At 43.9% G+C, this 27,209-nt stretch overlaps 2 protein-coding genes across 3 annotated transcripts in view; both read right to left on the minus strand.

The window, feature by feature from the left end:
- LOC119458655 (coiled-coil domain-containing protein 9) overlaps positions 1–11,971 on the minus strand; it is a 75,619-nt gene extending 63,648 nt beyond the window's left edge. Inside the window, exon 1 of one of the 2 annotated variants that reach the window (XM_037720518.2) lies at positions 11,642–11,971. In XM_037720518.2, coding sequence (XP_037576446.1) covers positions 11,642–11,653 — 12 coding nt within the window. In that variant the 5' untranslated portion in view covers positions 11,654–11,971. The remainder of the gene's footprint in view (positions 1–11,641) is intronic. The other variant, XM_037720520.2, reaches the window with a different exon arrangement.
- Positions 11,972–19,165: 7,194 nt separating this feature from the next.
- Positions 19,166–27,209, minus strand: part of LOC119458656 (uncharacterized) — a 30,885-nt gene continuing 22,841 nt past the window's right edge. Inside the window, exon 5 of the mRNA XM_037720521.2 lies at positions 19,166–25,718. Coding sequence (XP_037576449.1) covers positions 25,531–25,718 — 188 coding nt within the window. The 3' untranslated portion in view covers positions 19,166–25,530. The remainder of the gene's footprint in view (positions 25,719–27,209) is intronic.

The following is a 27,209-nucleotide window of genomic DNA, read 5'->3' on the forward strand; positions in this document are numbered from 1 at the left end:
TTTCATGAAAAGGGGACAGAAAAGAGAAGACAGTGAAGCACCAAAAGAAGTTCTTTTGGTAATTCTTGCTTCTTATGGGCACCACCAAGGAGGAATAAACATTTATTCAAGAGAAATAAATAAAAAATAAATATATATATATATATATATACAAAGCCACCTTCCAGATACCATTTCCTCGCGTGAGCCCTGCTTAGCTTAAGAAAAACTCGCTCCATTTAAAACTTTGCCTCAACATGTCTGCATCTATGGCAGTCCATCCTTTACATGGGTATAGTGCAGTTACGGTTAATTTTCAGCTATATTGGCATTAATTGACCCTTTACCATTAACTTTACCTAATCAGCGACTAATTCTCATTTCTTGTTTCACTGAGACCTACATTTCGGTACCTCTTATAACTCTCTATGATGCTCTGGAGGCAGAAAAAGGACATTTTCTTTATTCTGGAAGTGCTTACAAGATACCCAGATATGCTAAACCCATGTGAAGTCAGCTATGAAGACCTTGTCTTCAAAAAGAACACAGCACTGGGGCAAAAAAGGAACAATCAGTGACAAATAAATTACCACTTAGGGAAGCATGATGGAAGAGTTAAAATATGTACACTGCATAGAATTCCTTCCCAGCTTAGTGCCCACAATATATGATCGATAACCTCTGTATAAGACTTCACCGTCAGCAATAAGCATTATTCACCTGTCTTCCTATCGAGCTGAAGCTGCACGAACTCAAGTCACCTCCTCGTTTTTGTTTATTTTACATGTAGGAGTAACCGCAACTCAAAAACAGCCATGATGCTCAAATGCATTTTAATTATATATTTTCATATTTGGGTACAGTGGATGCAAATATAAATTAGTGCTAGAACTTGTCACTCCTTTAAATGCGATTGTACTTCCTTCAACGTGAAGGAACGTCAGTGTTACGCATTGACAATGAACAAGGCCTAAATAAAATAATCTGAAATGGCTGACCAAGTACACTCAACTGAACAATGGCTATCAAGGAAAGGCGAGTAGGCAACAGATCTTTCCAGTAGCTTATTGCTCGAGCTTATTCAAGTGAATGTGAGAAGCCTGCGCAAACACTGGGACATGTTAAAAGATTCACCTAGCTAAAGCATTGCCATCATTACATGTTTTAATTTTAACAGAAATCAATATTTCAAAAGACGAATGCGCTCATTTTGCACTGCATGGTTTTCAGTCTTTCTTTTTGTGCAGGGATAACAAAGGTGGTGGCGTAGTGGTCTATGTTAAAAGTGATTGGCATTGTGAAAGAGTGTCTGATTTTCAAGATGCTGAAGTAGTTACTATTGACCCTTTTCGCGGAGTAGTTTGTTTTAGAGAAACGAGATGGCGCTCACTGCGGCGCGCCATATCTCTCCTCAAAGACCACACACGAATACGAAACCATTACCGCTTCTACCTTGCTTCTGTGCGATCAGCTGTCGGAAATGCAAGTTTTCGCTAGCGCACTGTGCTCCAATCATGCTAGATTGAATCGTGTGGATTGAAGACATGTGCAGTAGTTGGCTGCAAAAATAGTGACTGGCATGTTAAGGAATAGAATGAATCTGTGTGGCCAAGTTCGCGGACCGCTGCTGCAACTGTCCAAACGTGTTACCGGCACTTCGTGATGTACGGCTTTCCTCGAGGATACAGAAATTTGCTCATCCGCCAATCTTGTATCGCTAACCTTCAAAGAAAGGGCTTCAGCAACAGAACGTCGGCAAGAATGAGTACCACTCGTTAAACAATGACAAAGGGAGTAGCGCCGCTTCCTGTCATAGTAAGTTTCGCGCACGTTATCTATACACATCTGTCCCAAATGGCAGGAAAACTTACGCCCACTCTATCGCCGACGTATCAAGAATAAGTGAATGGGCACACACTTGAATATATGCGCACTGTATACGCACAATAAATGACGGACTACAGCTATGGCGCACGAATGGTCGAAGCTGAATGTTTTGTGATGGTCTACAAGAGTAAGCAAGTTACTAGCTGTAATATATATTTGCTACAAGGTATTACAATGTACAAAACAGCTATGTTTCAAGCCTTGTGCGCAGCAAGAACAAATCTATCGGAACTGAGCACAACCGTGAGCGATTAGGCAGATAAAATCAGATAGTGGCCGCACCGAGGAACTTCGCTGAGTCAGAAACTGACAAGCCACTGCTTCAAAATATTTGCCGAATAAAGAACAAAGAGCAAAACACACTAATCCTGACTGAATTCATAATCGGAAATCTTGGATAGCTTGGAATAGATATTTAGCCCCGCTTTTAGAACAAGCCCCATATACGCTGCTTGCACCGTTTGGACATAGCTTAATCAGCTCCGAAGGCGCTTTTGCATGTTCTCTGAAGCTGTGATGAAAGCTTCGTGTCCTCCACCTAGTCACCGTCTACGATATCTCAGAAAACAGACGTTTTCCAAGCCGCGCCGGCGTCATATACTTCCATTGTAAACAAGGAGGCAACGGAGGCAGTTGAGGCAAGCAATGGACGCGTCACCACGTGATCAAATATGGCAGCGTCCACGGGATCGCCACGAAAATGGTCAATACTAATGACTAAGGCAGATCTGGAATTTACAGTATGCGCTGTTTATAGGCCACCAAGCACTAACATAAATATGTTTTTAGACGATTTGGCAAACTTTTTGAAAAGTATGTAGACAGAAGTAGCATTATTTTGGCCAGTGATTTTATTATAGACATTTTTGCAGCAAATGAGCCTGCAACATCTGATTAGTTAACACTTTTGGCAAGCTACGGACTGAAAAACAAAATTCAGAGTTATACATGCGAGGAAATTCTCGGTCATCATTTAACAAGGTCGATTATAGACCATATCAGCACAAAAATGTGGCAATACAATTCATTTGGCTGTGTTGTTAAGGAAAAAGTATCGGACCACAACTTTGTTGCTATAGCAGTTCCAGGAGACGCTGCTGCTTTAACTGAAATGAAGACCGAAAAGAAATATGTTTTAAATTCTAATGAAGTAGATAAACGCGTGAGAACTTTTAACTGGGATTCTCTAACGCAGCACAGCCACCTACAGGCTTACGAACTGTTTGTAGATGCCTTTAGAGAGATTTACCTTTGCTCCAAAAAGAAAATAAAGCTTAAAAGAAGAAATAACAAGAGCCCGTGGATTGATAACGAAATAATGGTGCTTTGCTGCATTAAAAGCAAACTCCTGAGAAAATGTTAAGATACACCCGGGGACGCTCTTTCAAGAGAAGAATTTAGGCAAATGAGAAACAAAGTAAATGCTACAATAAGACTAGCTAGGAAGCGCTACCACACAGGCAAGTTCTCAGCTTGCAGTCGTAATACCGGTAAAAGGTGGAACTTGGTTAACACTCTAATAGGGAGACCTGCAAAGAAGAGTATTGATAATACTCTTGCGGACTCCTTTCTCCAGCCACCCGCTGTCCAGATAGCGAATGATTTTAACAACCATTTTATCGAGTCAGTAAACAACATCACAAATGGGTGCATACCAGCAAATCTCCAAAACAATGTTACGTTCTCTAACGTTCATTCTGCTTTCCTGCCTACTGTTGATGAAGCCGAATTATGGGATATAATATGATCCATGAGCTTAACAATATCTTCAGGTTTTGATAAAATTAGGATAAGAGATACAGCTGGCAAATTTCGATGTGCTCAAATCAACACTGCTTTACATCTTAAATGAAACATTAAAAACCGGTCAGATACATGAAAACATGAAAGTTAGCATTGTGAAACCTCTTTATAAGAAAGGATCTCGAAAACTTTATGAGAATGGCCAACCAATTTTAATTCTTTCGTCCTTGGCAAGCATATTGGAAAAAATAGTCTATCTTAATATGGCCTCATTCTGTGAAAAGTTTAGCCTTATTAACCGAGCGCAGTTTGGCTTTCGCTCAGGACAGAGTACTACAGGCCTGTTAGAAGATTTTAATGACTATATCTGTATCGAAATCGATAAAAACAATGTTGTTTTGACTCTTTTTGTTGACTTACAAAGAGCATTTGACACATTAGATCATGAACGGTTACTGTCAAAACTAAGTAGATGTGGTTTCAGAGGCCCGTATTATTCATTTTTTTTTTTTTTTTACTATTTAACAGGCAGACAGCAATGTGTCCGTGTGGCAGAGTCCTATAGTTCTTTGTAGTGTGTTAAATCAGGGGTACCGCAAGGGTCTGTATTGGGACCGCTTTTGTTTAACACTTACATGAATGATCTTGCTTGCTTACCAGTAACTAAACTCAAAAATTTATTTATACGCTGATGACACGGCTTTGGTTGTATCGAACAAATTTTCGAAGCCGCTAGACTACTACAACATGATGTTTCTAAACTACTTGATTGGTTGATCGACAACAAAATGTTAATAATAAATTGCAGACAAACATGATATATGTTTTCATAGCCCATATAAAGTAGTCGCAGATATTTCCCCTGTTTATCTCCACACCAGTAGTGACTGCCTTGCATGCTCATGTCCTCCGGTAACTGTGGTAAAAACACAAAATACCTGAGGCTACACTTCAACGACACGTTGTCATGGAATATCCACATTGAAGAGCTCGCAATGCACTTACGTGCTGTGTCCGCTCATTTGTATGCCCTTAAATCTTTCTGCGATGCAAATGTTCGTAAAGTGGTTTACAAAGCACTTGGTGAATCGATCATAAGGTACAGAATAACAATTTATGGCTTTGCTTCTTCTAGTTACCTAGTAGACTTAAGATAATTAACTGCATCCTAAGAAAAATTTCCTATAGCCTCTCGTATGGCACACTCGGTCATGGGGAAGATGTCTTGCTGAGCATGTACAAGTCAGACAGGTTTGTCGAGCAACAAGTTCTATTTGACGCCATGTGTAACAGTTGTTCTTTCTACTAATTTCAAAAACTTGAACATGAAATCTCGCAGCTTACGTCAGATAGAAAAATATCTGGTACCTCGTGTGTACACAAACTACGGCAAGAGGACCCGTACTTTGTACGTGCCGGCTAATTTCAATAAGTTGAATGAGAATGATATGGCTGGAACATTTAAACAAATCATTTTTAAGGTCATGGGTGATACGTAATGCCCATATCTGTTAAACTTTTTCTTCAGGATTTTGAAGCATGTATACAAGGACGGAGCAATTCAGAAGGCTTTATACTATGTACCATGTTTTTCCATTTTGGTATCTACCCGAACCTGTTTTGTGCGAACCTGATTGTGAAGTTACCTTCAATGTAAATGCCCTTTTTTTCTTCTTTTTTAGTCCTACTCAGTGCATGCTCTTGCAGCACCCAATGGTTTGCTGTTGAGGCAATATTAATTTTCTCCCAATATTTCTCTTTTTTTTTTCTAATGTGTCACTACTTCCTTTGTGTACACATATCAGTACTACCCGCCGACTGCCCAGCCTCGGGCACAAGCAATGTTGCTTTTGCGGGCTGGATTTGTAACTGCGACATGATTGGACGTAATAAAGATTATTATTTTTCATGCAAATAAGACCACTGGAGGTCACAGCAGTGAAACTGAAGATCAAAGAGAGAAGTCATCCATCTGAGAGTAGCGTGAAGCTACGTACCCATATGGTTTCTCAGAAAGCAAGACTTGCAGTTGAAAAAAAACTGCTTCAGCTCCGGGAATCGAACCTGAAACCAAAGCCTTCTTGGTGTGGTCCCTCTACCATCTGACATAACAAGAGGCAAGCAGATTGCAAGGTGAGCAGACGTAGATCCAGGGAGTATGTCTGGATGTCCTGACCCCCCCCCCGGCCACTCAGATTTCTGCATCGCCCCTCGCTGACAGGGTTATGGCTCTGTCGCAAAACATGTGGCTACAGCATTCTTCAAAAGTATTTTTTGCAAGTACCAGAGGTAGCAGCCACGTAGAAGTAAAGCTAGCTCGCTCACAAGCTTAGCTGTTTTCTGTACCGACGTTGCCGTAGTTATTTTTTCTCACGAGTACCTTGGACCTCCTAACGCCGGCCGTGCCTTTTACTCGTCCCGGCGGCGACGGCGGGCAAATGAGGGGATGTTCCTTTCGTCAAGCACGCTCATGTCCGCGCGAGCGCCTTCGCGCCTGATTAACTTAGATCCCCCTCGGGGTGTCATGGGTTGCCTCTTAACGTTACCCGGAAAGGACAGGGGTGCAGCGTAGCACATTGACGCCGGAGAAAGAAAGCTAGCAAGGCGCAGAAGGTCGACAGTAGCAATGTGAATACAGACAATGTGAACACAGACAGCGATACGGGACCGTGCGAAAGCGGTGAACTTGTGCGTCGCAGGACCAAGAGTCAGACCAAGAACGACACTGTCTGTAGTCGTTCACGCCATAGAAACTTCAGATGATGATGATGATGATAATAATTTAATGACATCCCCTTTGAAATGGGGCGGTGACAAATGGTCACCTAGCCGGCATGATTTAATCAGGTATGCTCTACATGTTTTACAGCGAAGCTGTATGTGCCTAGGCAAAACGTCCGTCCGTGCCCAGGAGGGCCCTCCGCAGGAAGCAGTGCACATGCGCGAAAGAAAAAAAAAACGAGTTGGAAGGGAGTTAGGAGGAAGAGGAGAGGAAATGTCTAGGTTTTTCACCTCGGAGTAACATGTGTCGGTGATGTACAGAGCGGTCCACTGTTATAGGGAACACCGGAGCACGTGGCGTCTGCTAGGCGCAACCACCGGCCGGCGGCTGCAACGAGTGTCGCGCAGGCGCAGTGAGCGCTATGGGCAGTGCTTTTTCGTCGTCTGCTACTGTCGGCTGCCGCGCTTCAGATCGTCGCGAAGCAAACAGCTCGCGTAATTCGTATTTAATAGCCGCCACTTCCCTTCGAGCTCGAAGGAAAGTGACTGGATAGATTTGTGATCAGATAAATGCCCTAAATGTCATCAACATTGACACTGCCGTCTTTTGTTCGCCTTCTCGTTTCATAAAGATTTGCCCGTTAAAATTTTTTTTTACTGTGTGCGTCGATTCCAATGATTCAACAATAGTTCGAGTGATAGCTCTTTATAAAGTAATATGTTCTTTAAAGGCATCTGTGGATTCTTTGTTGAGCCTGCGCAATGCAGCGACTCGAATATGCATTAGTAGAAATGAGATGGGCACTACACACGGAGAAATATTCCTTAATATAGCTGTACCACAAAGAGACGTCCGTAAAACAAAATTATCATGTTGGTCTTGTAAGTTGAAATGGCAAAAATATCTGCGAGTTAATATTTTGCCTCGCGTAATTTTCTTTCAGCTTTGAAATGCTTTCAGCTTGAAATGCTTTCAGCTTCTTTCAGCTTGACCATGCAGTCACCGGCCAGCATTAAAAATCCGTGATCGGCTTGCTTCGCTACTATCCAAAGCGCGGCAGCGCACGGTTGCAGACGACGTAAGAGGACCGCCCACAGCGTTCACTGCGCCTGCGCGAAACTCGTTGCAGCCGCCGGCCGACGGTGGCTCCGAGCAGAGGTCACGCGCTCCGGTGTTGCCTTTAACAGTAGACTGCTCGGTACATACACCCTCGCAGTGTCGGCGTGGAGTGCACATGCGCCAAGTGTGAGGGAGCAAGAGGAAAAGGAATGTCTGGTTCTTTCACAGCGTGGGTGTGATGTAGCGCAGTGCGCGCCAAGTGTGAGGGAGCAAGGGGAGAAGGAACGTCTGGAACCTTGTACCGCAAGAAATCCGGTCGCATCAATTCTCTGCTTTTTTCCACCAGTACTGTAAACGTCTCTTGCTCATCGCGACTGCTGACCAGTTGACGGTTCCGTCCACTTAAAACCCAAGCGCTTCTGGAAGGTGTACGTTACCTACGGTTCTCACTGGGTGAATCCCTTCGCATTCCATTAGGATGTGCTGAGTGGTCTCCGGATTTTGGCTGCAGCATTCACATGCCTAATCTTGTTCCAAATATTTGCTACTGTATGTTTTGTCCTTAGGCAACTGATTCGAGCCTAAAATAGCACGGCACTGCACTTTGTGTTGTCGAACAGATTTTCCCCCTTCTAATTTCTTTCTTCTCCAATTAACATCCAAATAACAGTCTCCGTTTCTCTCACTTTCTTTCTGATGACTCCCCCTGGTTGTCTATTTACAGTGTCAATTACCCTGTACTTGGTTGACAACTTTCTTGACCTCTTCCTCCATTCTGTGTCCCCGCTTTTCAAGTACAGATACTTGTGCACTTTAGCCGCCCATTTATTTTAATTCGTGTTCCTGAGTCTTAGACTCAGGAACATGAACCAACTAAACTTCGAGACTGATAAATTATCAGACACAGCCGCCAAGTACATGGCTGTGTTGGCGTAATAGTTCAGAGGCAATAAGTGGAGATAAGTAATTAAAGGGAAACTTAGACATCCACCCAAATGTAGCAATTGCTACAATAGAAACCCAACCGGGTTCCTCAAAAGAAAGCTTCGCAGTTGAAGAAAAATTCGTCCTGGTCTGGGACTCGAACCCGGGACCACCGCCTTTCCGGGGCAGCCGCTCTACCATCTGAGCTAACCAGGCGGCTAGCAGATGACAGGGCGAAGTCGAATTTGTCGACAACTCGAAGCAAAGGCAAGTGTATGACGTAATAGTTCAGCGGAAATCCGCTAGGTGGAGATAAGTAATTAAAGGGAAACTTAGACATCCACCCAAATGTAGCAATTGCTACAATAGAAACCCAACCGGGTTCCTCAAAAGAAAGCTTCGCAGTTGAAGAAAAATTCGTCCTGGTCTGGGACTCGAACCCGGGACCACCGCCTTTCCGGGGCAGCCGCTCTACCATCTGAGCTAACCAGGCGGCTAGCAGATGACAGGGCGAAGTCGAATTTGTCGACAACTCGAAGCAAAGGCAAGTGTATGACGTAATAGTTCAGCGGAAATCCGCTAGGTGGAGATAAGTAATTAAAGGGAAACTTAGACATCCACACAAATGTAGCAATTGCTACAACAGAAACCCAACCGGGTTCCTCAAAAGAAAGCTTCGCAGTTGAAGAAAAATTCGTCCTGGTCTGGGACTCGAACCCGGGACCACCGCCTTTCCGGGGCAGCCACTCTACCATCTGAGCTAACCAGGCGGCTAGCAGATGACAGGGCGAAGTCGAATTTGCCGACAACTCGAAGCAAAGGCAAGTGTATGACGTAATAGTTCAGCGGAAATCCGCTAGGTGGAGATAAGTAATTAAAGGGAAACTTAAGGAAATTAAGGGAAAACCACGCCTTTGCTTCGAGTTGTCGACAAATTCGACTTCGCATTGCCATCTGCTAGCCGCCTGGTTAGCTCAGATGGTAGAGCGGCTGCCCCGGAAAGGCGGTGGTCCCGGGTTCGAGTCCTGGACTAGGACGAATTTTTCGTCAACTGCGAGGCTTTCTTTCGAGGAACCCGGTTGGGTTTCCATTGTAGCAATTGCTACATTTGGGTGGATGTCTCAGTTTCCCTTTAATGGCTTTGTTGGGCAACGTCCTTTTCCTGTAAGTTTGGAGAAACCGTTACCTGGTTTCGCTACACATGTTGCACTAGCGGTATAAAAGGCGGTTTTATCGTGAGCAGAAACGGTGAATTGCGGTAAATAAGAAAGGCTACTATCATCATCATCATCATTGACAGAAGTTGACCCTACCCCCCCCCCCCCCCCCCCCTCAGAAACAACCTGGATACACCCCTGAAGGTCAGGCCAAATTATTCGACAACTTAATGCGTAGGGAAAGAGGGATGGTACAGTGACCAACACGGGAAAGGTATTGGTCTCAGGTTCAATGATCGGAGGAAATTTTTTTTTTTTAACTGTGAAGCTTTCTTTACAAGAAACCTATATGCGTTTCTACTATGTGTGCTACTATCAAGTGGATGACAACTTCATGGCTATATAACCTTGTTGGGAAGTCATCTAGTAGTAGTAGTAGTAGTAGTAGTAGTAGTAGTAGTAGTAGTAGTAGTAGTAGTAGTAAGGACAAAAGGATGAATGAATCGAAATGGTGTCATTTACCTGTGGACACCTGAACTGTCACGCAGCTGCAGGAAAGATATAAGGTCCGTTCGATTCGCCTGCACCACTGTGAACCAGCTCACGGCAGTTCATGAGAAGTTCAGAAATTGCCCAGCTCAATTTCTGTGGTGCAGGCACAGCGCGACACTCGAAATGAATGCCAAGGTGCAGACACAGTGCAGGCATTATGTTACATCCGACTAATGTACACGCAGTGCGTAAGTTTGAGTGATCCTGAATGGCAGATATGATCAGCATCTGGGGTGTAAATGCACACCACACTTGCGCAGATACATCAGACGTGCACAAGTGGGGTTTTAACGGTGCTCGTGCCCGTGTGCTGCGTCGTCTACTGCGCTGCTGCTGCACACCTGTACATCTGCACCAAGGCGGCACCGACAGTGGAGTGGGTGCAGCAAAATCATGAACCAGCGCTGCACCTTTTGAAACCTTTTTCAGCGGGCGCCATAGCTACACCGCTGGAACGAATGGCAGGGTGCAGCCCCTTGTGAACTGGTTCAGACAGTGCACGCAACTCGAACGTACCTATAGGCTAAGATGAAAGATAGGGAGAGAGAAACGTTACAATATACGTAAGCAAAATAGAAGGATGCAAGTGACTTGTTGTAGCGCAGTCACAATGACATGAACATAGAGGACAATGTGTATTGCCTTATGTGCCTTCAATGTCTGTGTTGAGCCTGCGGTGTAACAAATTTAAAGGTGATTTCATTCAAATTTTCCACCTTACAGATTTGCGCGGAACTCATTTGCCTGACAGAGAAGTTGGGAGAATGTTAATCATCCACTAATGTGATGCCCGGTGATTAAATTGTATTGCTTGTATGCATATTGTAGAGGGAATGCAAGTAAAATTCCTGACACTTGTGGGCATTGTCGATGTGTGGCTCGGTTTCGAACGAGCCATTTGTTGAAATTTAGTGTTCATTGTGTGTACACTCTGTCAGTCCTTCTTTAACCGTGCTTTCCCACGTCACACCAATGCTAAAGTTTCAACGCTGCCGGGTACAAGATAGTTTCCCCGAAAACTAAGGGCCTCAAGTAAATGTCATCGAGCAGACTTACACGCCGATAGCCTTTCTCTATAGTGAACCACGGACTTCACTTGGACAGTATCATGAACAACGAGATGGGGCGAAACGTCGGCCCAGAACAAAACACAAGCGGTAAATAATAACGCCTCTGTTATTCATAGTGTGGCCAAATTAACTGCGCCAGACTATTACCTCGTACTGTATGTAATTCAGCAATCACAAAACTAAAATTATAGGGCAACTTGAAGTCGTGCCACTTTCTGTCAACCAGGCAGGTTGCGACGTAGCAGGAAAAAACGCCGGCCCAAAAATCATCCTACTAAAACACAACCGCGGTTCAATGAACTTGCACAGACGTTCGCCTCCGCAGCACAATGAAGACACCGTCATTAAAAACCTATGCAAAACAGTATATTGAAGCTCGCGACCGCTTAAAGAGTAGCAGTCAAAGGGATCGAATGTCGCGTTTGCGGCGTTGTTTCACTTGCGACATGAGTTCAGTTAAGTAAAAAATTATAGTATGGTGAGGACGAACTCAAAGTGAAATAACAAGATTCGTTGTAGAGTGGGCATTAATTGTGCTTAGTGCTTACCTGCGCCGACATTTCGCGGTTGCTTTCGACTTCAGTGGTCACACCACGACGAAAACTCGGACAGCTCACAAGCGGCACTGCACGACTAGAGTGACTGCACGACTAATCACCACCAAAGTTCGAATTAGAGGTTACAGTAAGCACGCTTCAAAAGCGCAGCACCAATCACAAAGTTGTGAATCAGCACAACTGTTCTGACAGTTGCTGGCAGCACAAGCAAAGCCCACGAACCCACCGGACCCCACTACGTGCCGGCATAGAACGCGAAAGCACAAAGCACGCTACACAGCTGTGAGAACATCCGCGACGTTATTTCGACGGCTTGGCCAATGGCTTGGCATTCGCTTTACCCGTTTCGCACTATACGCACCAGTGACCAGCGTGGTTAGTACAAACTGGTACACAATGTGAGCAGTAAACACAAATCCTAATAAAAATTAGTAGTTTAGCAGGCACAGATGGCTAGCTTTAAGGTATTTGGCTTCTTTGCTGAATATTTGGAGTAAACTTCGTTCGCGTCGTCTGCTAACCGCGCATTTTGTTTGCTGCTGGTTGATTGTGGTAACGGTTGTAAGGACAGCTTGGCACAACTCCGAGATGTTGTCTACATTAACGCTGAAGGCGTGAACTACTCCTAAATCTTTGTTTATCGGTTAAACTAAAACGTGAATTATAACGTACGTTTAAACGAAAAACCGTTCGTCCCATGTTTCGCTAAACGTCTCCATTGGCTGCGCCGTCAGTTACGTCGTTCTCTACGTCACACCCAAGCGCACGCGCCATTGGCAGCGCCGTTAGTGACGTCGTTCTCTGCGTTGTGCCTGCTCTGCCCGCAACGCCGGCTCCTCGGCTCGCCGTTGTCGCATGCGTTCGATATCTCGAGTTAGCTTGGCGTCGTGGTTAGCAGCATTCGCCCGCCATTGGCGCTTGGGTTCCACTAGAAACACAAACATGTAACCAATAATTGAGAAACGCTTCAATGCAGCGTCGGGATTAAACCACTGCTAAACACCGGGGCCGCACATTTCAGCTTCACTGCTGGTTAACCATCTGTACGGAGTGCTTGGGCAGTGTTTTTTTTTTTTTTTTTTTAGGCGCGGAGAATGTGGCGTACAAATCGTGGTAGTTATGCGAGCACTGGAGCTTGGTGTTGAACTATAACATCTCAAGCTCATGCATACACTGTAATTTTGCGTATTTTATGATAGCATTGACTTCAAAAACTTACTTGGTTGAATATCCCACCTGAGCCAAGCGGAAGGTTCTAAATAAGGGAACTACAGTTCTATAATTTTGGACCTTCCGTGCGCTGAGCATGACCACTGCGTTTACGTTGGGCAGTTGTGGAATTCTACTTGAGTTTTTCTTATATCTGTGAAGGAAACAGGGTTACTTTCGTTATTGATTGCTGCATTACTCGGCAGATGGCAATTACAAATTGACAGTCGTAATAAGGCATTTAAACTGTTCGAACCTTAGAATTTTCACTTTGCATATGGCAAATTACAAGCTTGCAAAGCCACAGGCTAGCATCAACAAACAAGTGATTATTAGCATGACTAAGTCCTACGCCAGGATTCAACATTGAAATAATGTCCCAATGACATTTAAAAAAAAATCCCAGCTGGCACATCCATATATATGGCCTCTTTCGGTGTTTCACTTCGGCGCTTTTTAGGATCATTTCGGTATATTCTTAGGATGTCCCGAACGTTCAAACACAGATATCCATTAGACATCCCTAGGAGGCCTCTGTTTTCGTCTGACAAGATGATTTACAACTATAACGAAGGCTGTGTGACATTTTCTTTACTTTCTTGCCCATGCAGTGTGTAATCTCTTGCAGTGTTTATGTTTGTCCACCACAAAGGTCACAACTTAATTTCTTATGCACTACACCACTCATAAGCTATGCTGATCGAAATGCATTCAGCAAACTCCAAGTCAGGCGGATGCACAGTGCGAGTGATGTTCAGAGGACAAAGGTGATGTACGATGCTTGTCGAGGGAAGAATGGTGGCAACAGGTTCATGCACAGAAAACTGGCAGGTATGAAGCAACATTCAAGGATTCTGTACTTGCTGCGTCACAATGGAACAAACCCATCCTGGAGGATTGGCCAAGAATGGGCACATGCCTAGTGGTGGTACATACCGAATGGCTAAATCAAAGTGAATCCTTGAAATATTCCATTACTCCAGGGTGCAGACCTATGAGGTGACACTATTCACGTTTTACGTATGAATTTGTTTTTGTTATGGACATTTCCTTGCACTGCTTTGTCAGACGCCATGAGTACTTTATTCATTCAGTGCAGATATAACTTTGTATATATACACACATATATATACGTTATATCCATAAATACATCTGCTGACACACTACAGTGAGACTCTTTCTGCCAATTAAGTGACGTGATGTGTGTGCAGCCACACACACTGCTCACCGCATCAATGTGTCTTGATTTAAGAAAATCCACTCATAAGTGTTATTAACAAAACAAAACTGAATGGACGCTTAGACTTGCATTGTACACAATACTTGCAGATACCTAGACTTGCATTGTATTGTCACAGTACGTGACAGTGTCCCCTGCAGCATGCAGCACCATGCCAAGAAACCAGGCACGCATACTGTTGTCCCACCATCTACAATTTCTGATTCCAGAGGTCAATGCTCCTGTTCACGAATTTGGTGATGATCGAGGACACAAATCACCAGTAAATAATTGGTCGAGATCACGTGAAGTGGGAGTACAGCATTGCATTCCTGTATTCAATTTCCTTGGTTTAAAAGAATAGACTGGTTGTGCGTAACTTGAGGGTAAGCGCAAGAAAGCACATAGGACGACCGAAGGGAACGACGACACAGCGCCTGCAGCTAACAACTGGACTTTTCATGCACATGGTTAACACATACATACCTTGGTACAAAAGGAATAAAACGCCACCGTCGCAGCAAATATCACTTATCGGCCTAATCATCCACCACAGGCCGCTGTTGCAATAGGAACATGATTTCTTTTTTTGACAGCGAAACAGATGGGCAAATTACAGTGTTATTACTTCTAATCATTTCGAACGCCTCTATTATCTTCCTAGTCACTTGATCCGGGTTTCTGGACACCATTTGTGTTTTGTCAAACAAGGGTTTACAGCCACACCGGAAGCAATGTGTGGCTAGATGACCAGTCTTTACCAGATTGTTAACATTGTTCGAATGTTCCCATAAGCAATCATTGAGGCATCTTCCCGTCTGTCCATATATATATTCCCTCCCACAGTCTAAAGGGATACGATAAACCACTTCTTCCATCCATGAACCCAACTTTTCCCAGTGTTTTTTATTGCAATCATAACGCGTCCTTGTAGTTTTGTTTACTTTCACGCACAAACCTTGCAATTTCAAAGGGGCTGAAAACACGACGTCAGCGCCAACACGATTGCCAATCTTCTTCAGATTATGGCTAACTTGGTGCAGATACAGCATGACAACCACTTTACTGCCTCTGCTCGGTTGGGCAGCGGAATCCAGATACTCATGGCGTTTCTTTAACATGCTGCCTGCCACTGCTGTCAGCAGTTGCAAGAGGTAGCCAGCTGCGCTTAGCCGCAAAACTTGGTTTCCGGAGCCTCTGCGCACCAAGTGATGGCAAGATTTTAGAAGATCATTTTTAAAACAAAGGTTAACGATGCCCCGCTTAACTAATTTGGAATGCACAGATGAAAATGGTAGAATGGCTTTCTTTCCTCGGGGCTCATAGCACCAACACACGTGACTGTTTAGGAACGAACTGCAATATCTAGAAACCTAATGGAAGCGTTAACAGGCTATTCACATGACAAAATAAGAGGTTGGAGGCACTCGCGAAACACCGAACAAACAGTAGACATGGCCGAAGCCAAGCTTTCATTGTCACATTGTAGAAACACTAAATAATCATCTACATTACTTTTGCAACGGCCAATCCTTCTAAGCGAGTGCACAGAATCCTATCGTAATGAGTGAGAAAGATGTCACTTAGGAGAGGAGCGAGGCAGGAACCAACACATACGCCTTCCCTCTGTAAAAATGGTGAGTCACCCCAAGCAGCGAAAGTCGAAGTCAAGTAAAACATTAAATGGTTGTCAAAACTGGTTAGCGGTTAGACCGACTTCATTCTGGAAGCCCACTATACCGTGGTTGTCGCCTTCTGTGGCCATGTCAGCCCTTTAGACTGCGGGAGGGAATTATATATGGACAGACGGGAAGATGCCTCAAGGATTGCTTGTGGGAACTTCTGCCACGCTTTTGAAGTAACTCGTTTTGTGGGAATGAGTAAAACAAATCGTTAATGTCTAGAGAGAAAGCAGAGAAGCTCACGGGAGTGTTGTCTTTTAAAAATTCTGTCACTTGGTTAGAGCTGCTGATGCTAAAAGGGTCGTTGAGAGCTAAAATCTTGAGCTTTGCCTGTAAAAAGCAAGCGACCGATTTCTGCCAGCAGCCCTTTTCCGATACAATAACACGGAACGGGCACCCATCTTCGTGCGTTTTTGCTGGAAAAAAAAAAACATTTGCAAACACAGTCCCTTAGTCTCGTCGAAGTCACGACAAACGGCTTCTAGGTTAAAGCTCTTACCCAATCTGCGCACCTCTTAACTCTTTCAAGGCACACGCCATCCCGCTTAACAAACATAGAGTTTATGGCTTTGAACGCCTTAGCGTTGTATGCACCTTTTTCAAGCACAGTAAGATCACCCTCCTTATCAGCCGGAAACAATACTTAATAACAAATTGTTCTTGAGGTAGGTAATTGTTGTTCCAAAGTTTCTGCATTGTTTTTTTGACCACTGATTTCTAAGACAGCCATCTCCGGCTTTAATTATTGACAAACTTTGGCTTCGATAACCGCTGCATAAGAACCATCTTGAAATGCAGCGCAACGGGACGGCACAACAGAGAGGAAGACGAACACAGGCGCTAACTAACAACCGATTTATTGAAGCCAGACCCACAGGTATATATGTCCACAAGCTGTGCAGGCGCATCGTTACAACGTGTATGGAAACCATCAAAAAAGAGGAAGTGATTACACCAGGCGCAAAAGGAATTTCATTTCCGCATTGTATAGTGTAATCGATGTATCGCTTACACACTCTTGACCTGCTTTCCTGATAAAGAAAGCCTCTAACGTGTCACGAGCGGTTTTCTGCTTGCTTTTACCTAAGATTTTTACGCTATGGAAAAGTGGTTCACAAGTGGGACAGCTACTACAATGGTCAGCAAGATGCGTTTTCTCCTTATTAGCTAGATTTCTTGCATGCTCCCTGAGTCGGTCAATGTTGCATCGCCCCGTCTGGCCGATGTATACTTTACCGCAGGATAGGGGGATCTCGTACACAACATTGTTGGCACACTTAACAGGACGTTTTTCATGGTTCTTTTTGCAGCCCACATTTTTGTCTGCACAAGTGGTGTGACGGCTTAGCTGAGCAAGCTTCTTGGGGGCTGAAAAGACGTCCCGTTGCGCTGCATTTCAAGATGGTTCTTATGTCAAAATACCAACTAGCCCAACATTCAACTCTTTTAAACCGCTGCATGTTTGGATCAGATAGTGTGTGTTGATGTAGGGCAGCGTTTTCGAAATAGCAGCATTTAGAGAATGTTAAGAATTGCGTGGTTGTTTGTTATTCTCTCTCCGAGTGATGCCTCCAATATACATAGCAGCTTTAAATGCAGGGTAGTGGGACACGACATTGAGGCTGACATGGCCACAGAAGGCGACAGCCCGCCGCTCTTGGGTTGCACCGGCAAACAAATCAATTTCTTGCAGTGGTGCCTACTGACATTGGGCACAGAAATCTTGGCTGTGGACTTTGCCAGTGGAAGCTGCTCGGCTATTACCATAATTGGCTTTTCGGGGTTCACACCCACAATAATTTCCTCCTGGTGGAGAAACCCAAACGCCCGAATGGTGTCCGGCGACTGGCAGCACCTATTACTCATTGTCAGAGATGGCAATCGGTCGTGACATCTTGTTTCACCCAGAAAACAAAGGAGACAAATTTCGCAACATTCGATATGGTGGTGATCTCGGAAGTCGATGCAGTCGGTGTGTAAGGCGACTAGGAGAGCTTATGGCTTCATCTCCTGTGTCAGACTTGAAGTTGCTAGCCTGGAATAAATATGCTGGATAGGTACAGAGAAGTTGGTGAACACAAAGAGCTTAGGCATAATGTTAACATCTATGGTGATTCAAAGCCACGTTCCCAAATACCTCGTCCACTGGCTACTTTTAAATTTACGATGTGGTTTGTTACGCTAAATCTCCCTGCCCCCCCATCGTGTGCTTAGGTGTAGGTGGCACACGTACGTACGTGGATGCTTTTCTGGACAATAAAGTTATTACTGTTAGCATTTACACAGAGGCGCACTTCCAGATGCAACAAAGCAGTACAACAAGCAAGCTGTCTGCCAAACCTCAAACTTTGTTGCTTTTCCCTGCATGAATGCCTTTCTCAAATCGCTTTGTAGTAATATTAGTTACTAGTTATTCCCAAGCAGACACTGTCCGAGATGACACAATGAGCTAGCACAACACTTGAAGCCAGTCTTTTATGGCTTACCAATACTCAGCTCATTGTAGCACATCCCACTTCCCCATTAGGCCACAGAGCCAACCAAATGAACACTGAACTCCTCTTCTTACTCACTGTGCGATGGATCTTTCTCAGCGAAGCTGGAAGTTTTGCGCTTTGTGCGGCGAAGGCTGGCATGCGGCTAAGTGCTTGATATCAAACAGCCAGCAACACAGCTTGTGTCGGAGTCCTGAACGTTTGCTTTGAAATGAAACTACAAATGATTACAAAATAAATGTTGCCTTGCATATAGTACCTCGCTCAAATAGACAACCACTCCTTTATGTTTTTTTTTTTATCCAGTAATCTGTAATTAGGGTCTCCTGTTTCTCGCGTCACATTTTACCGGCTCCACATAGGAGGTCAGCTAGGGGTGTGTATGGCTAAGGTGGTGAAGGCTGACGGCACCATCCTGCAACGCAGCGCAGCCTGTGTGGGAGCCCCAAAGCAGCCGTATGACCAAGGCGTCGGTGATGTGTCATCAATAACAACAGCCAGCAAACAGCTTCGCTGTTTTTGACACGTGAAGCCAGCCTACATTGTTATATTTAATGGTTTATGCCGTTGGGCAAACTTTTGAAAAAAAAAAAGCTGCTTATATTGGCATACATCTGCAAAGGACATCTGGCGTTCCAGGAGTGAAACTTATCAATCCAGCTGACAATACAACTGCCAGAGTAATCTCTACCCTGATGTAGCTGTACTGAGAAGTGGCAACTATGGAATGAGCCTTCTGTCGTACGACTGCTTTTATGGGCATCTGGGGCGCGATCTTGTACGCGTTCCAAAATGGAACGGAACGCCTCCGTTCCATTTTGGAACGCGTACAAGATCGCGCCCCAGGATTGGCCAGAGAAATCTCCAGCTCTCCATGTCATGGCAAAGAGAAGAAAAAAAGAAAAATGAGAGCATGCTTTATTAGGCAGAATGAAACATTTAATGATGTTCCACACACAGCTCACTAGAAACATGGAGCTCTGCATTGAATGTAGTGGGTAGTTATCAGCATCCGTAAAACAAACTTTCTAGTTTGATCCTTTAAAGTTCACAGTGCATGCTAGTGCAACATAACCCAAAAGAAAATGCATTTTCACCCCAACTTGCTTTCCACTTGTGCAATGCAAACACCACCACACTGACTCTAGTGCTTGAGGAATCGGTTAGCTCAATTGCCAAGCATGTTATTGAGGAACTGCAGCCATTAACTGCTCTAGTGTGACCAGTTCGCTTGAACGCCGTCAGTCAACGTTGGCTGCGTATTGTGAAAATAACCTTACTATTTAGTGACAAGACGTGCAGTGTTGGTACGATAAAATAATGCCAAAGCAAAAAAGTGTGACACAATTTCCACAAGAAATTAAACCAAGAAGAGGCAAACATGGCATGAGCAACTGCGAAAATAAAAACTGTTAGAAAAAAAGAAAGGAAAAAGAACACATGTGATACTTGAGACCAGATCAATGTTGTTGGCAGTAAAAGTAAATGCACGTATATAAACTTTCCGAGATTCACACATGCAATGTGTCATAAAAGAGGGATTGCTAGACACCACACAGCTATTATCAATCACAACCTCCATGATTTGTGGAATGTACTGCTGCACTCACACTGCAGCTGTCAATTATATATACACAGCCAGCATAATTCTGATGTGGACAAAACGCTCTCTTCCCAACATCCAGATTGGATGGGCAAATTCAGTTTTTTGAGAGTGTGTCACTCCGCAATGGTGTTGACTAAGTGCTCCAGTCTGAAGAAGTGAGTGGCGATTCTAGCTGTGGAGATAATGAGTGTTTCACAGAGCTTAACAGTAGCACTTGTAAGAGTTAAAAAACAAAACAGTGCAAGCAAGTGAGGAGTTTCGTACATTTGTGCTAGTACGCCTATCAACAAAAAGAACTGTCTTGCACTTCCTAATGCTGAATTTCAGCAGCGTATGCCAAAGCGTTTTGCAGTACATGTATTACAGAAATGTACAAACTTCCCATGCACACAATGGTGTTGATGACTCAGCAGTTTCTTACAGCACCAGTTCAGACACATTTTTCATAATGAAAAAAGCAACACTAATGACACCTTTCCAAATAATAATGATTTTGAGTGATTTTTGTACCACCGAACTGCAATTGACTCTTTCCGTGCTACGCCCATTGGGCATTGTTAACCCACTATCGATGGTTTTAAATGCCGCTTTCGAGACCTTCCGCGCCGCTCATGGACACACTGTGCCATCGGACGTGAAGGAGAACTACATTTCTGTTTTCTACGCAGTTTGCTTTTTTTCCCGCGAAGCAGTGATTTTTAAACGCGCTCCGAAGTTTCACGATCCTCAAAGCAGAACGCAAAATTATCTGGCTCCGGAAACAGTGCGCGTGCTTCGGGAGATCGCAGATTTTTGCGATTCTGCTGCATCTGTGGATGCTGCTTTTTCATCGGACTTTGACTCGGAGAGAAAACGACACAAACCAGCCCGAAACATCGGCAGCCGCAGCCTGGTGCACCCAACTGTAATGCTCGCAGTTAACATTTTTGTGGTTTCAATTTCATCATTTTTTCAATGAAAAATTTTGATCTTTTTGAGACAGTGCCTATTAGATGGCAACACATTTTGTATACCTCATAATTTTCGTTAAATTTTTTTCTTAGTAGACACAAGCATGTCTTTACAAGCTTTGTTCAATTTTATCCCACAATCTTGATTTTGGCAATTTATATATATATCTTTTATGACAAAAATCTCGTTAATAAAACTTTAATGTGTGAAAGGTGCATTCATTCTGCTTTTTGTTTATGTATTACATAAAATATTGAGTGCATTATTTCCTTCAGAAAAAAAAAATAAATCTGGCGTAACCTACAAAAAAAAAAAAAAAAAAAAAAAAAACCTTATTTTCCCCATGGTAAGGAAAGAGTTAATTCCAAATGACAGTGTTTTGCTGTGTACCACATAGACATCAAAATGGCATTCAGTGAAGCAAACTGTGCTCGCTCAAAGTGACACTAAATTTGCTAGTCTCAGTGTTAAAATTCCGGCTAAAGGCTTGTAGCAGGCCAGCAGACACTGAAATGCACACAGCTGACAAGCATTAGGAATAAGAACCTGTCCACGTGGTCTCTAAAATAGACCTGCAATGTTTGAACAATGTGTTGTTGCATTTTGAACCGGCACACTGCTGATAATGCAGCCCTTCAACCCTTGATGGGCTAGATAAAATTGTGTGCACGTGCTAAGGAGTCACCACAAATCAGCTGGGTCCTGAGAAAACTACCTGCAAACACTGGTAAAAAATGTTTCTTTACAAGTAAGGGCACAAGGTAACCATACAAATGCATCAGCATAGACACTATACATACAAGTTACTATGTACACAGATGCAATAAAGTGTAGGTATTAATGCTCAAGTGCATTCCCTTCAATATGTGCTGCATCATTCACGATTACCACTCACATTAATGGTGAATCACAGACTTGAACTGCAATAGCCAAGCTCGGGCTGATAGTCCATGCACACTTTCATGCTAACCACTAACTTCAGCTAACTGCTATTTAACAATATCCACATTGAATGATCTGCACACCAAATCACTGGTACTAACAATTTCGAGTTCTGTGTACCTGCTGATCAGTTTAGGAAGCAGGTCACAACAAACTCGCACCACAGAGAGCAGAGGCATGACTTTTAAGTGATAAGAAATTACAGCCCGAAATTCGGCTATAATACACTGTGATGTAGTAGAAGCACTTGCCAAAGTCACGTGACTGGGCGAAATTTGCGACAAGAAAATGGATCACATGCATCAAAAGTTGCACACCACAAAAGCCACCACTATATATAGATGTAAGGCATAAAAATACTGCACTGTTGCCACCCCTAAACTTCTCGTAGTCATGTGCTCAAGGAACAGTACGGCAAACAGAAATAAACACAGGAAAGTAAAAGATGTGCCAAAAGTCGCCACAGGTGGTGCTAGAACACCTGTACGAGCACTACAGCACAAAGAGAAAACTCTTCAGACAGTGACAAAGGCAGGAGCGAATATTCTCCCAACAAAATCAGAATTCTCCCACGGCAGCAATCGCACATGCATGTCAAAAACATAACGCTGATCACGAACTGCTAAGCTATACTAAATTTGGGGTCACTATACACTGCCAACCATTTCTGAAGTAAACCTGCATATACTGAATTCTCTACTGCGCTCGATTTCTGGGTTGTCATCTTGCCACTGCTGTTTGAGTCCTGTTGTTATGAAGAAAGTGAAGGCAATCTGATTCAATATGTTCACTGTTTTGATGTTGAAAAGAATGCTACGATTCAGTGCACTGCCTTCACTCCGAATGGAGCTTTGAATGAAACAAGGCTTCGTAAACTAGTACAATGGGACTTTGTGTCATATGTTTGTAGCTACTACATCAAATAATCTCTTCTTTCAAGCACTGAGTGTTGCTTATTCTAGGACTATAGAGTCATGTGGTTGCGTATAGAATTGTTCCTTGTTGAATAGCATGCACCTATTAATTGCACATGTCAACAGATCTTGCAACGTAACACGGTGACTCTTCAACGTCCAAGCAGCTGTGGTTTTACGCCACAAACCTTTCAATGCAAAACCGATTCTGCTCCCAATCTGCAGCAAGCACAAGGATTTCAATGTGTTCAACATGGCTCTAGCATCGTCACACTGCTCTACCAAACATTACTTAGTAATTATGAACAGAATGCTACGAGCAACAAGCTGATACAAATAAAAGTTCATTAAGCAGTCTTAATTGTATTGCAGAAAATATTCAAGGACATGGCAGAAAATGACTCCAACCCTCAGTGAATTAACATGAAAAGAAAAAAAAAAGTGCTGACCGACATGCTGGATTTAGACATCTGGAAGTGGTATAATGCCAAGGATGCTTACAACAAACTGACAATAGCTGAAGTAACACAGGGCAAGGGTGGTTCCATGTTACTCGAAACGGCATTCATTCCATGAGCTAGGAAGAGTCTGGGACTGGATTAAACAGTGGAGACATCAGTCACTAGTGACATGTACAGCCCAAACATTCACACATGTGTTTCCTGGGTGTGAGAGAGGATGATAAGCCTTCAGTAGAACAAACCACATCGGGTGATTGGTTTACACGACACTGCATGTGGAGGGCAACGATAGTTATGCTGCCCATCTCTTGGTAATGTTTACAATACTTGATTACGCATACAATCGACGCAAGTTGCCTCAATGGCATGCCATGTGTCAGTACAATGATGTGCATTTTTATTCCAACTCTGAAAGGATTTCGTTAGCAGTGTGCCAATATTCTAAACTTCAAATTTTGATTCGATTAGTATTCCATTCAAAAAACACTATTCCAAATATTCGAACCTCCAAAAATTGCTGTCGTCACTTGTAAAGTCAGCTTCGCCACAATACAGCTGTATTATGCGGCGAGGCATAGACTGTATTGCAGTGAAGCGTGTAGATAAGCGTATCAAAAGTAACAAGTGGTCACTGTCACGGGGCCTCTGCTGTTGCTTATGGCTACCCGACACTCTCGGCTCGAGTACCTACACTGTGCAGCCAGGTGGAACCCTCCGTGTCTGCTGGCTAAGTGCCTAAAAACACGCTTTCCAAACTACGACCAAGTAGCAAGCTGGGCAATGTCTTTAGACCCTCGTTCCAAAGTATTTGAATACCACCAGGTTGCTTCAATGGCAAACTTGATTGAAAACCTGGCTTTGGAAGAAGCAAGGACAGTTTAAACAGATACGTCCTCAACGACAAAAGATTCCGAGAGGAACCTTCCCCGTCAGCACTGCCGAAAGACTTTGATACGCTCGCCAACCAGAAGCAATTTTCACTCACTTGTGGCAGCAACTTTCACTGCCACAAGCACAGGCTGAAAGATATGTGCATGATGAAATTTTGGGCCCAAGAGAAGATCCATGCGACTGGTGGTGTAAGCACAGGTGCCCACTGTTGGCTCGGTTGCTGATACCAGACACAAGTGTGTCCAGTGAGCAGCTCATTTCGGTGTCTGAAAGAAGTGCGACATGCAGGAGGGTGTCGCTGCTCCCCAGAACGTGTCGAGCAGCTATCCTTCCTTCACGACAACATTAAATAAGTGCAGTTATGATATCGTCCAGCAAAAGTGTTGTACTAGATAATTTTTATGACTACCAAGCATAATGTTATTGGCTGTGCAATAAACTTGCTTTTTTTTCATACCTCTGGTTGGTGAAAAAAAATTGAATTTTTGCAAAAGCAACAGTATTCATACTAAAAAAATATTCGATTCGATTCACACTTGGTTTTCATTATACGAATTCGCTTCGAAATTTAAAATTTAATATTTGCACACCCCTAGATTTTGTGCTTGCAGCTGCCCCGTTTTCATGTTTTCATTTAATTTTTAACTAATAAGGCTGCATTTCTTGCTGCACAACATTCAATAGAACACTCAGCACTGCTGTTTGCCGGGAGTGTCAGTTGTCGGGAAGAGGCAGTGAAACCAGTCTCTATCGTGGCGGCAACAATGCCAACACGTGAATACAATGGTGATTTAATTTTTTTGCACTGACAGCAGGCAAGCCAAGTGTTCTACTAAACAATGGGAGAGCACGAAATGCCACTTTGTAGTGAATTGCGAGGAGAAACAAAGCAGCAGCAATTGTAAAGTCGTTAGGATAAAAATGCAGGTCACTGTACGTGCTCATGAGAAGTGCGAAAGTCAGAACTGCATGAACAGTTCTCTACAAACATGCACCACGAATGGCTAGCAAGAGTTCACCCGCATACGGCCGTGAAGGTCACAGTGGCAATCATCTCATGTGCCATGCTTTGGCCGTTACCGTGGCTCGCAGACAGTGGCAAACTGTGAGCAGCTTTCAAAGGCGGCAAACGTGCCATGGCTAGTTACCCCATTTTTCCTGCAGTTCTGCTGCTCCTAACGCAACCTTCACAATAGAGCAGTGCGAGACTTGTCCAGTCAAGTGCACAAGGACATCATGCACGAGACTTCAGGATAAGAATCGTAGCTTGAGAAAATGGTCCCAAATTCGCAAGAAAACGGTATGAGATTTGTCAATTCAAGTGCACAACCTTGTGGTGCACGAAATATCCAAGTGAAAATCGTGGCTCGAGAGCTGTACAAAAAATTAGGCAACGTATGGGGGAGCACCCAACTGCTCTGTCGATCCTGTGACACTCATCTTGCACTTTGCACACTATGACATAGCCCAGCTTTCAAAAAGTTTGTTGTTGGAGAAGACACTGGTGAGCTTAGAATCCACGCGACTTCTGCGCAGCCACAAACTCGGGGTAGTCGATGAAGCCGTCGCGGTTGCGGTCGTCCATCTGGAGGATGGGGTCAATCATGGACTGCAGCTCGGCGTCGGTGAACAGTTTGGTGGTGCCGTGGGGTGTGGGCTGCTGCTGGCCTTGCTGAGCCAGGTGCTTGCTCTCCTCAACTGCGTGAGGCACGAAAAACGTGAAGCACATTGCAAGAGTACCTATACGTGTGCTCACTGAACATACAAAACAAAACTGGGTCGGTACCTGCATGCACCAGCATTACACGAAGAGCAGCTTGCTACTTGAGAATTGAACACCGGGACAACAAAGCACGACACAAAGAGCGTGTGATGGGAACTTAAATCATTTGATCTGCGGGGTGAAGTGCGTGTGTCCGTCACAGTGCAGTGAACAAAAGCGACATGGTCACGTTCGTGACTGGTGGTGGACAGTCGTTCGTGTTAGACCCTTTAGATAACAGCACTCGGCTCGCAATGCCAGGCAAGCCAAGGAACATGACTGTCCCAGTACTAGGCAAGTGTCTCGAATTCTAATCCGCCAAGTGAGAAGTCTTGATGGGCTCATTAGAACTAAAACCCGTCTGTAGACATTTTCACTGACCAGGTTAAGTATTTGTCAAACCTATGCTCTCCTCCCCTCTGTGCTTCCTTCCTCAGTTTCCAGGGCCGAGTGGAACTTTCCCTGCCTCAGCTACTGGTTCCAAGTGGAAGCAATGCCAAACTGTATTCATTCCATTATAAGTAGGTGTGTGCGAATAGTGGTTTTTGAGACTTAGTAGAATACGAATCGAATAGTGCCATAAGTGAATCAAATCGAATATTGAATAGTTTTTGAATAATGAACAGAAGTTATCACAATTAATATAAAACAATGTTCACACCCCAGTATTCTTAGAGTTAGCAAGTTTCTGTCTTCTACAAAATGAATGCTATGCGTAGCTTTTCTTCTAGTTCTGTTCCGTTTACCGCAATGTGTTTGATTTCTTCTTGTGTTCCGTTTATTATGTTGCGTTTTTTTTTCATTATGTTTCATTGAGTGTTGCTGTTTCGCCACATTTTATTCTTGTTGCCTATTCCTTTAATACGTTTCTCTAGATTGTCATGGAATTTTTGTCACGCCCCTATGTAATACCCTCGTTGTGAGGGCCTTTAGGGGTTTCTTGAAATAAATTACATAGTACAGTGGAACCCCTATTATACGACTTTGAGGGGACCAGGCAATACCATCGTATAATTCGGGTGTCATACAATAGAAAAACTACGAATATAGGCCGTGACGCTCAGTCAGCGGTGAACTCCCTGGAAGTTGACGTGCCTTGTTTGTTGATGTGCCGTTTGGATCCAATCCAATCCACCAGACGTGCCATGCAAAGCCACACTCTTAGTGAGTGCATGACCACTCAAACTGCACACTTCTCGTCGCGTTATGCTCCTAGCAGACGATGTGCTCGGTTTCAAAATGATTGAGAGGTGGGTGTCGTCATTTTGACGCCACCAAAAACGTGGCCGTGCCCCGTGGCTGACGACATCTGCGCAGCCTAAGCCAATCACGCGTGACGATACTGAACACGCACTCCGAACAACGATCTATTGTACCCCAGGACTGTTCAGAGAGTGTGAGTGATCGCTGCATAGCCTGTAGAGTAT

This window comes from Dermacentor silvarum, chromosome 7 (genome assembly GCF_013339745.2).
Source record: "Dermacentor silvarum isolate Dsil-2018 chromosome 7, BIME_Dsil_1.4, whole genome shotgun sequence".
Taxonomy (NCBI): Eukaryota; Metazoa; Arthropoda; class Arachnida; order Ixodida; family Ixodidae; genus Dermacentor; species Dermacentor silvarum.